Below are 12,379 nucleotides of genomic sequence, written 5' to 3' on the forward strand. Positions count from 1 at the left end.
GGCACCTCGCCAGCCCAGCGAAGCCGAGCTGCATTTGAAATCTCTTCTTTCAGGCAAGAGCTGTAAGTACAACTTCAGAGCATTACACTCAAATACTCTTTCTCTGGTTCCACCATTTTCTAATTATTCCATTGCGAAGTGGAAAAGCTCCCAGGGGGAGACCTCTCGCACACACTGCTCAGCCCAGCAGCTGGACGTTCATGGGATACGAGAGACAAAGTTTGGGCAGCGATGATCCACATCCCACGCAATCGCATTTTGAGGGCTGCTTCTAGGCATGGATTATCAGGGCTTTTAATTATTTTTTTTTTTTAACCTTTTTCTCCTGCTGTAGGTATGTGTTGCGAGTGCTTACAAGGTGAGGAACTACAGGCTTGGTAAGCTGGGGGGAGAGGTCCTGGGATACAAGCAAAGAAATTAAATAGCTGGACACTGCTACCAGGCCAGTAAATAGAAGATCCGTTAGCTAAATTAAAAACAACCAAAAAAAGAGAGAGACCAAGGAAATTTATTTACTTTTTATCTATGAACAGTATGACATATAATTATAGACAAGTTTTGATACACAGGAAAACCCTTTTGTCAACCATTTTTTTTGCTAAATGAAACAGCACAATAATCTTTACACATTCATATTTTGTTTTTTCTTTTTTTTTCTTTACAATACACAGCTTTCTTGGGTTGAAGCAAACTGCGGGACATACTGAGTACTGGTATATTACAGCTACTTACATCATTTAAGAACAGCAAATGGAGAAAAATAAGTTATTTAAATATTGATTTCATATACAGAAAGTGCAACTTTGTTAGTTGTTACATAACTTGCTTGACAGTTTTGATTCCCCAGAGGGTGTCAATTAAAGATAAAAGTATCTTGGACCAAAAGTATTATTTATTCTAAAAATAATACAGTACAACTGCACAGCTGTGACTTGGTGAATCGACCACTATTGCTGCTCTTAGAGATGATGACCTGTTTGAACAACGCAATGTTTAATGCTTCTGATCATGCTCCCAGTTTGCATCCAAAGCCAGGCTCACAAGAGAGCACAGGGAACTACGGGCGTCATTGCCACCTGGGTAGTAACACAGGGTTATCGATCGAAGCTTACGGTTATGATGGCGTTTGGTAATATTTTGGGCTTGCTGCTTCTATTGTTAAATAGCTGTTTGAGTTACAACGGTACAATGGATAGATACTTAACATCGTTAGCCTGAGCAGAGCAGATTAGGATTCCAGCAGCAGGTTTCTTTCGTGCTTCCCAAGAGTCAACGAGTGAACTTCTGCTTAGAGCGCTGAACGGTTGCGAGGAAATGTAAGAGGGTATGGCTCTCATACCGCACCGCCTCACCTGCTCGGGGAACGCCACGGGTCACTGAAACCACAGCAGGGAAGCTCAAACACTGAGAAGCTTAAGGCTTTTTTAGATTAAAATAGAAACTAAAATTGTAATTCAAGTAAGACCACAGAGCACAGTCTTAAAAAGAAAAAGAAAGCAACTATTAAAACTCACAAATCTCAGACTGCTCACTCTAGTCCTGATGGGTGTGATTTGGTTTCCCTGGGCTACGTAATCATTTAAAAATCATGGATTTACAAAGAGCGTTTGGCACACAGGTTCAGCTTATTCCCGTAATTCTCCTTCTGTTATTAAAAGAGGGGAAAGTAATTAATACGGGAGAGCTTTATTATGTGACTTGCCTTCCCTGCAACACGAGGAAATTTGTTTCCTTTTTTATGGCATATAGCCAGCTTGGACTTTTCCCTTGCTCCAATGTATCTGCTGTCTACTTACTTCTACTCAGTTCTGGCCCCTGCCAGCAACCCCAGGAAGTCTCAATACTCTTTCCGTCTCCTGCTTACTGATAGTCGCCATGTAAGCCTCAGAGAGGAACAACACGCAAATCATCTTCATTAAAAACACACTTAATTTTTTCTTTTTTACATTTTTTTTCTTTTTTTAGATTTTCACCAGCTGTGCAAAACACCTACGCTGTATGTTTCTTGATGCTGTCATATTAGAACATGCTGATTATCCACACACCAAGGAGACCATTACAGAAACAGATCCGGAGGAGCTTTGCTTGAGAACAATTTCAAGTTACATCAGTGAATTAGTTGCCTTCACATGATGGTGTGCAGTAGACAGTGGTGAAACATGAAACGAGGAAAGTAAACCTGACACCTATCAATTCTACCAGGAGCCAAATTAATTATCATCTGTAGTAAAATGCATAGTTCAACTGACTTAAAACACGACCGTGAAAGGACCGTATGTAGTAAGGAATCACGGAGTAACCGCAATTTCTCATTCATCAATCTGAGAGCATTTTATCAGGAAAAGTGTCGTTAGCTCAGTATGAGGCTGGGCTAACTGAGGCACCAAATAGTGAAGTGCCTTGTCTGGTTTTTTACAGTAAGTTGATGCCAGAACTGATATTGGAAACAGCCACACGTCCTGGCCTGTGCCCACATTTCTATACTGTCTCCCTTTACCTGCCAGAGTAAGCTTGCTCTGTCTTCCATGGAGCGTCTGTGCTACAAGAAGCTGAAGGACACACCATATATAGACCCCGAAGAAAAAACTAGTTATGTGCTGTTCATGATAATCTGTATTTGGTATATAAAATGTGTACCCATATAGAAAAATAAAATCTGTCATTAGCCACATACGCGAATGGAACGTTTTACATGGATTTAGGCAGAAAAATATCATTACATCACCACATGTGCCAGAACAATGCTCTCCTCCAGTGAGAGGTAACATTAACACACAGTCATGAGGGCTGTCAACTGCTGTAAAATCACAGTGCAATTCATGAGACTATATAGGATTTTTTTCATCCATGCAATGGAGTTACCGGATCTGATGATTTCTATGGAACACAATTTGCTTTGTTGATGCATTTTATCTCCCACAAGTGATTTTTCATTTGCAGAAACCCACTGTTTGGAATCGATATGGTCAGGATACCAAGTCAAAGCTGCAGCATAATGATTGACAATATAACACAGTACACAGAATACGATTAAAATGAAAAGCAGTTACATATATACAAGGCAGTATATCTTGGAACAGTTTAGTAACAACAGTAAATGCAGACTGTAGTGAACAAGAAGTTAGCCTGACAACCGAAACCTAGCATAACCCTGCATTTGTAAAAGCATCTCTACAACACAGAAGGTGTTATGATGAGGCATTTTATAGAAGCTACTTCAGCTGGCAATCACCCTAAGTGCAGCTTAAGGGTGACAGGTTGAAACAAGGCTTGGGAAACATGAACACAGGTAAGTGAACACTAGGTAACTGCTTAAAAGCTTATTTTAAGGCAAATAAAAAGCTGATTGCTAGAAAGCAGTTATAAAAATGACCTCAGCTCTGTACAAATAAAAAGAAGCTTTCTGACTCTCCGCGGGTTAGTTGCATTGGAGTGACAGAGATGGACCATACTGAAAACTAATTCCAGTCCATTAACTTTGGCCTAGCTAAAGGCTTTGTGGCGTATTGGGACCTATACCAAGCAACAGCGAAGATGACCAGGGGGTTTGTGTTTAGCTCTAGACTGCTAAAATAAACAAAAGGCATTTGCCAAACAGCTTCTGCTGGAATTTGCACCTTGGCTTGTACCTGGTATTTAGGACTGACTCCAGGTACCTGCGACCTAGATGTAGAGCAGACGCCCAACCTAAGGAGCTCTCCATAGAAACAGGGCCTATTACTAGTATTACTTTCACAAACTTGAGGAAAATGTGCAAGGGACCCTTAATTCTGTGAAGCTGTCTGATTCTCAGGCCAACCCTGTGCACTTTATGAAATAAGAATACTTTACAGGTGAGTGAGGGGGGAGGGAAGTACCACATCTATGTTACCTGGTGGTTGCTTCTCTTCTCCTTCAGTTGCCAAAGACAGCAATAGAAACATTTCATATCCTTTGAAGAAGATATCTGCCTGTCCTTGGGAGCCACCTCCTTGATCCCTTTAGCTACGTGAAGTAATTAGAGCAATATTGGTGCAGGAAGAAGCAGTGGATTCTTGACCAGGCAGTGCCACACTATGGACCATGTTCAATTGCCTCTGGATCAAGAGGTTTGAAGAGTCTTGCCGCTGCCAGGAGCTTGCTTATGTGCCTTTCCTCTGTGATGCCAGCTTCTTGAAGGCAAGTTTGTGACAGAGAAGGCACTTTGCTCAGTGTGTTGAATCCTGCTTCTGTGAGCAGGCTGGAATACATAGGTAGACCAATGGAAATCAGCCAGTCAGATACAGAGGTGATAAGTCCTGGGGATACAGGTTTTCGGCAAATTTCAGTGAGCCCTCCACTTGGAATCTGGGCAGTAAAGAAAAAAACCAAGAAAACAACCCTTAATGTTAAACATAACTGCTTGTTTTACAGCAAGTCTTCTTTTGTTTTTTCTTCCAAACTGATAGAATTTCATAACAGATGTTTCAACTTCTCTCATGACACATTTGTCAGTATGAGAGTGGTGTGGGTTGAAAGGCTAAGATCACTTGGCACAGGAGCAGCAGCAACAATTTTGGCAGTCCAGATGCAGTGGGCAGTATCCAGCTGCTTGGGCAACAGTCATGTGACCTTCTGAATTAGTCTGAGATAGTAAAAAACACCTCGTGACAAGACTTTCCAGGGTGATCCATTTAATTTCTCAGTAAGGCAAGAGAATACCAATTTTGTCTATTACCTCCTCAGACAGACCAAGTTCTCTTATAAAAAGCCAGGAAAGCTTTTGATGGTTTCCCCCTCCTGGTTTTGCTAAGGAGGAGTGGACAATAGTATAGTTTAAGAAATGAAAAAGGAGCGTAAAACCTTTCAGACTTCAATACAGAAGAGGTTAATACATGCCACCCGCAGGGAGCAAGTCTCTGTTACCACTGCTTGCAGTCTGCTTAGACTTTCAAGACTATTATTCAGTCAAGAGAGAGGGCTATCTGCTCTCCTTTCAACTGCTAACTGTCCTCCTTTGGGATGGGGGAGGTACCTCCCGCCCCTGTAGTACCCCTACCTATGTTGGACCTGCTGGGTGAACACAGGTGTGGGGATGGGAACTTTAACGACGGACATTACTGAGTTTGATTTTGATGAGCAAGCACTGTACCCTTGAGGCACGAGAAGGCACGTAAGCAGAAGATAAAGGAGGAAGGAATGAGCTACTGAAAAGGAATAAACAAGATAAAGGCCATGAAGGCATGTCGCATGATCAGGAAGAAACAGCCAATCCGCTAGAGCATAGATGCACGTGAACACAAGGCTATAACCTATCTGCAAGCTGCAGATGTCGCGTGAACACCTCTGTTTGCTATAAAGAACACTAACAAAGAGCAATAAAGGTCTTTGGTTGCTGCCTGCCAGAGTCCGTGCCGTTAATCCCCACACACAGGGAGCACTTTTGTACCAGGACTTCGCAGGTATCTCCCTTTACTAGTAGTCAGTCCTTTTTGAAAGTCTGCTCATAAACAAGAAAACTGGGTTTATGGAAATACTCACCGCCATGCGATGCTGCTTCCTCAGCTGCTTTACCCGGATTTGGTCCATGTTTGTGGCAACATCCTTTTCAGGCTGGTCTAAGTCTTCAGAGTACCTCTGTACCAAAGCCTCAGGAATGCCACAGCGACCGTGCTGAATGTTCCCAGCCAGACACAAAGGAGAGAGGACAGATGAAAGAAGTGTATCAATACAATACCAATCAATGCAAACATAAAGAGAAGTGCAGGATGGGAGCAAGAAGCAGCTTTCCTCGAGATTCCATGAAAACTGAAAAAGCAACACCTAAAGGAAGGCCTAGACCTTAGGACTCCTTCCGTCCCCAAAACACGTCCTAATCACTATGCTATCAATTCAGATTTTCTTGGAAGCATAAAATCTAATCGTGACTTCCTTTTTCAGTTCTACTTCCCCACACTACCAGAGAAAGAGCCATTTCCATGCCCAGCGCCACCAAGGTACTAGTGGCCTGAAAAGATGAAGGTTCAGAATAAGTCTGGAATTTCTCAGTCCCCCCACAACACAAGAATTACTTTAGGCGTAAGGCCTGATAGTAAAGACAAACATAGTTACGGAACGTCTAATGTCCCAATGATTTATCGAGGCTGGTTACTTACAAAAATACAACAGATACAATAAATGAAAGGCTGTGCCTTGGAATGCTAGCAGAATAAAAACGTTGGAGCAATGTCCTCCACTTACCTTGTCAGAGTATGGTTCTTCAGTAAGATCAATGTCTTCAGACTGCAACTTGTTTTCTATTACCATTTCCAGATCCATTCCCCTGCTACAAGAGACTTTCCTTGCTGAAGCAGGGCCTAGCTTTATCACGTGCTGCTGAACACTAGCAGTCTCTGGGAGCTCCGACAGCCAGGGTGGCAGTGAGCTAGGAGGGGTACTGGGCTCCTGTTCAGAAGATGTCCTATGGACAGGTACTCCGTGACAATCAATGGGGGTGGATGAGCTGGTCTTTTTTACTGGCAAACACGGTGCTTCTAGACTTGAGTGGTTCCCACTTGCGGTCATGGGAAGATGATATAATCCATTAGAAAGGCGTTCTCGGCATTTTTTGGCAGGGACAGGTGGTGGCTGAGAAGGATTTTTTGGTTGCATTCTTGCCTCATTTGTGCCTTTTTGCTCAGCTTCTAGACCTCCCTTGAGGACTGGAGCATAATCAGCCCGTGCAAGGTCATGAAAGCCTTTACTTTGTATTTCCAGAGGCGTCCTTGTTGCAAGATGTGTCACTAAGGCAGGCTGAGCTTCACAGTTTTTCAGGGGGAACGGAGCAGGCTTTCCACCTGCAGTTTCCATTACAGAGCAGTCCAATTCCTTAGCTCTTCCCTTCTGAGAACTAGCAGCTCCTTTACCCTGCTTAGGCATCAAGTCATCTACCATACAGCTGCCTCCATAAGACTGAGGCGGCAGGGCAGAGCCAGTTGCCTTTTTTGCTACATCCAGTGAATCCTGAGGAAAAGAACCTACTTTCTTGCTAGCGTCCTGTAGGTTAGTATTGGATTCTCCCTGGAGATCATCCAGCGAGTGAGATCTTGGCCACATATCTACACCCTGGGGGCCATCCAGAGTTTCATAGCTTCGACAGACGGCAACCGGTAAACTTCTACGGTTCTTCTTCAGACCCGTAACTGCTGGAGGTTTGACAGAGCTCTTGAGAGCACGATGCGTACAACTCAGCCGGCCTTCTTTTTCCCCTTGCTGTAGAGTTTCTATAGACTTGGTCAGTGGAAGCGTAGGATAATTTGATAGCTGGTTTCTGCTGAAGTCCTTAAAGCTATGCTCACTTGCTGATTTTGAGGGCAGAAGACACGTCCTTCGAGTTTTACCTAGAAGCAAATAAATCACAATTCTCCATTAAAAAAAAGTAAAAATCTGCAGTGTAAATAATGGATCACTTCTAAATGCCTTTGAAACAAAATGATTTGCTCTTTTTTTAACTCTAAATGTACAAGAACTCAGTGCCATTTTAAGCATATGAATTTGTAAGCTTCAGCTTTATTACTGAAGAACTGGTAAATGTAACCATATAAGGAAAATACATTTAAAATACTTAATATCATTCCTACTCCCCAATTTGCAGAGATTTGCGGTTTAGCTCATGTAAACCTTTTTCAGTGTAGAAATATCCTACAGTTAGAACTGATACCCTGTACCCATTATATGAACTGGTTTGACCCCACACAGAAATAACTCAAAAGGCCTACCATTTTTTTCTACTTTTCTAATTTGTTTAGGATATCAATAATTACATTCACCTTCTAATGAAGTTTATTAGATTGCTCAGGAAAGCTTTTTTTTAAAAAAAAGATCCTGTTTATTCATTTTAATTACAAAATGTGCCAATAGTGTTATTTCATCTTTTAAATGAGCAGCAAACCATTTGCAATGGCAAACCAGACAGCAAAAAAGCGCTGGAAGTCTGGTGTTGCACCAGTCCCCTTGTAAAGTTACTTTTAGGGACAGCAGTGTTTTATGGAAAAAGGTCTTATACTATGAAATGGAGAAGTGTTTCAAAAGGGAGTTTCAAGTATGACTAACCTTAGTGTTATTCTCATGTCATAGTATTTTATTGAAGTAGAAGGTATTAGAGATGTGGTGTTTTATTATAACCACTGAAGACGAGATGACATGGATCAATATGAACCACATGTTCTTTGTAAGCTTTACTTTATATTTTTATGAGGTATGCGCCACTGATTTTAAACAGTGAAGTCCATCAAATCTGCTTGACAGAAAAATTCCGGTCAAAGGGACTGAGCTCATTAGAGTATTCATTATAGTATGAAATACAAGGTCATTTCTCAAACACTGCATAGATTTTTATTTTCTTTTTAGCAAGACAGCAGCAAATTTGTCTCAAAGCAGGTGACCTCCCAGAATGACAGCACATCCTGAACAGTTACTGTTTTCTGGGTGACAGGGATACTTTTCCCCACGTATAGTACACTTTCTAAAATCAGGATAGAGAGATAAAGCTTGAAATGTCTCTTTCCAATAGAAAAAAAACCCAAAACAAACCAAAAAACCCAAAACAACAGGTTTGACTAAATGGTATCAAATCTGTAATAACAGGCAATCAATAGCTGCCAACTAAAGGACCAGTTACTTTTAGAGATCTGAGAAGTTTTGCTAACTTCATCGGAACTAAATTAATCTGGTGTACTTTTAAGCAATGGATGCTTTCTTCTCATACAGCTTGCCTTCAAAGCTTTATCCTGAAAGAAGCTCAATGCTTGGCTTTTGAATAATAGACACTGCTCGTTTTGAATATGAATGAAAGAACCAGTTTAACCTAAAAGAGAAATAGCTTGCTTTCTCTCTTTGTCTTGCCGCTTTGTCTGCTCAAGGAGTTTAAAAAACAAAGTATCCAGAAAACTAGCAAAGAAAATGGAGGTTACATTTAAAGAGAAATAAGGAAAACACTCCCCTCAACAAAAGCTGGCTGCATTTACTGTTATGCCAGCAAGGTTATTCTATCTAAAATCAAGGTGCACCTACAAGGATGACTGCAAGCATACAGGAACTGCTTTCTCAGAAGCTGTATGGTTCACAGTTCAACTCAAGCTAAATACTACCATTTCCCCAAAATGCTAATAAAGACACATCACACATTAAGTTGGCTCCCTTGCTACTACCTTGAGTTCAGATAGCTCAGAGAAGTAGCAGAAAAACTTCTCTGCCTGCACCTTTCCACGGAGCTAGGCCACCGCGTTCTGAAAATAACTTACAACCACATCAAAAAGACATGTAAGAAACATTACATTCATTTTTTAGTGCCTTCAGGCACTAACATCAATATGTAATGAGTATGGAACGGAGTCTTCTCTTTTCATTATTCATATTTGCTAGTACATGCCTGACTTGTGCAGTAATTCGCCATATTGTCTGGTGCTTGCTGTCACAGCTCACATAACAAAATCCATGTACCTTCTTTTCAATCTGAAATACTGATCAGGAGTTATACTGGTTTTAGGAAAGCACACTCAGGAACCTCAACACTGAAAGAAAAGTTGGGAGAAATGCTACTACTGTGCAATATAAGCTCTTACTGAGGCCATAAGGGTATCTAGTAAGCGACATTTCATTTCTTTAGCAATGGGATATGTCTGTGTAAAGCCAGTAGCCTGGGAATGGAAAAAAGAAGAAAGGGGGAATAGGAAAACAAAGAAGAAAAAAAAACCCAAGAAAAACAAGGGGAGAAAAGTTTTGGGAAAGTAAAATCAAATCTTTAGTTCATTCCAGCCCTGTTTTGCATAAAAATACAAAGGCGGAGAGAATGGAAGGAAGTTCAAAACATTTTCTTTATAAATATATAACTGAACATGCAATCTTTAAGCTCTCTGCTTCAAAACGGTTTAAAAAAAGTGCTGGGTTCAATGCTACTGTTTTGTACAAAGGACAGGGGTTCAGAATGTAATTTCTCTTACATAGATTCAAGTCAAGAGCAATAGCAGGAGGGCAGCTGTGATTTCTCTAGCTATTCCTTCCCTCCTCCTGACTGCCAGGTGTAATTTCATTACGCTTCTGAGACATTAAGAAAGGAAGGTAATATTTCCTGAAATTAGACTTTTAAATACGTTTTCAAGTTGTTTTCATAAAGTGGAGAGCTATATAAACAATGTCGACAAATGCAACATTCCCTCCCTATCTCAGAAAAAAACTGAAAAAAACCTACAAGGGTTAAAGTGTATAGCTAGTAAGGTTTAAAACACGTTTTTAATGTTAGCATTTTTGATAATAATTCAGTCTTACAATTCCCTGGTACGCTTAAGCAGTCTAATGCCTTTCATAGTGCTGTCAACCACAGTAGCATTTCTGATCTAAATGGGTGCAGAAGGACACAGGTGTCTGGGTGAAAACTAAGGTAACAAAGGTGGTCCTTACACAAAATGAATGGAAAGTTTATATTGTTTGCAGGTTCAGTTCAAGCTACAGGTATACTTCAACTCTTGCGTTTCATGTTGTGGTGCAGTTTTTGTTAGACAAAGCACCGTCCACCCCTCATGGTATTTCTTGTTATTAGAATAGAGAAGGAACTTCCCAATTCTCTGTCTTCATCTGCCTCAGAAGAAAGGAGGTTATCTTGGGGAGTATTTCCAGACGTACCAGAGCTACAGGAACAAATTTTCAGTGTTTCTCTTAGTACTTTTTTCTGTATGGAAGATCGCCCTCAGAAATTTAAGTACTCCAAATCAGACACAGAATGCATTCAGTGGCCTGTCCAGATCCCGAATTTTATTAACTTCATTTTGGCCTTGTCTTCTGTGGCTATATTTTGCGTGTATTTCAAACAGCTCTGTTAACACAACAAAGACGATGGCATGGTAGACAATCCTAACCTCATCGCTTTTTTAAATGATTACAAACTAGTAGAAATGCACACTACTAGTAGAAATGGCAATGTGGCCACCTGTTCTGTTGCCTCCTTTTCTGACTAATTAGCACTCAATGCTTAAATGCTTAGGATGCCCACTTGGTACTATGGAAAACTGGGCCTCAGTTTCTGAACAAATCAGAGAACACCCTTATCCCACCTGATAAAGCCATGGTTTTGTCTGCCTCTTCAGCTCTGCGCATTGCATGTGCAATTCTGATCTCTTCTCATCCCCTCTCTCCTTAAAAAGGCTATACAGCACAACAAGAAAAGGTTCAAAGAAGCCAGGCATGATCAGGGACATAAATGACCTATAAGGAATAATTAACAGGCCTTCTCAGACTAGAAAAAAGATGACTTGGGAAGAAGTATGACAGAGGTCTACACACACACACTGTTAGGTATGGAGGTTGTAAGGAAGACCAGGGATGTTCATAAAGAGAAACAGTTTCAGGAAAACGGATGAATGCCAGGAAACAGTACCCAATTTTCGAAGCCCTTAAGTCCTTAAATGATTAATTCCCCAAGAGTTCCCTGGGAAGCACCAAATACGCTTGCTCTGTTCCTATACTGTTCTCTAGCTATCTGCTTTTGGCCAGTCCTGTGAGAACTAGACTTCCAATACGGTTTCCAAATGCGTCTCAGACAGACGACGCTTGCCCGCAAAACATGGCCAATAACTGCACTGTTGTCAGAAGTCTAAAGGAGAGCTTGCTCTCTCTGCCTTGTTTCAAACCAAGGACTGGACTATACGGACTAATGGTCTGATCATGAATGGTTGCTTTCTGCTCTTATGTTCTTCCTGTCTAACACTGAATAGGTCACAAACTGTATGTTCCTTGCTCTCTGTAAATTAGAATAAAATCACAATGCTGCTGTAAGTACACTGTGGATACCTATGAGAATACCCAAATATTTCTGCAGTGGGACCCAGAGAAGTACCTGAAAAAGATACATCTGTACCACTGCCATAGTACATAGCAAACCATTTTCTAGCCAAAATGCAAGAGCAGCTCTGAAATCTTGAACTGATGCCAAAAGGTCCAAAATCAGCCCAAAACAGGACACTATACTAGTCATCAAAATATTATCTATAACCTTTCCCCAGAAAATCTGAAGACAAATTTCTTCTCAGAATGCATTTCCCCTTTTTGAAGTGCGGTTTATTATTGCCGATCTGCACATTATGATGTTTATACTAGACAAATGATTATCCTTATTTTGACAGATGAGAATCCAATGTATTTTGAAAACAATATGCATATAAACAACTATGATCCATGAACTTTGCAAAGAAGGTGGAGCACATTTCAGATTAACCAGCCTTGACAAAATCTCTGAATGAATCCCATACCAAATGTTCTTTTCATAATGGTTTTCAAAACAAGTACTAAATGCATTTGTGAGCAAAAATGATGCAGAAATGCAGCAAGCTACACATGAAAAGCAATATAAAAATCATCAGTGGTATTTCACATTCTGCAAAACTCAGAT

At 40.8% G+C, this 12,379-nt stretch overlaps 1 protein-coding gene across 6 annotated transcripts in view; it reads right to left on the reverse strand.

The window, feature by feature from the left end:
* Window positions 1-490: 490 nt before the first annotated feature.
* The window catches only part of SASH1 (SAM and SH3 domain containing 1), a 194,909-nt gene continuing 183,020 nt past the window's right edge, over window positions 491-12,379 (reverse strand). For all 6 annotated transcript variants that reach the window (XM_076333888.1, XM_076333887.1, XM_076333889.1 and 3 more), the window contains 3 exons: window positions 6,199-7,337; window positions 5,500-5,631; window positions 491-4,326 (listed from right to left, as the gene is read on the reverse strand). In XM_076333888.1, coding sequence (XP_076190003.1) covers window positions 4,054-4,326; window positions 5,500-5,631; window positions 6,199-7,337 — 1,544 coding nt within the window. In that variant the 3' untranslated portion in view covers window positions 491-4,053. The remainder of the gene's footprint in view (window positions 4,327-5,499; window positions 5,632-6,198; window positions 7,338-12,379) is intronic.

This window comes from Aptenodytes patagonicus, chromosome 3 (genome assembly GCF_965638725.1).
Source record: "Aptenodytes patagonicus chromosome 3, bAptPat1.pri.cur, whole genome shotgun sequence".
NCBI lineage: Eukaryota > Metazoa > Chordata > Aves > Sphenisciformes > Spheniscidae > Aptenodytes > Aptenodytes patagonicus.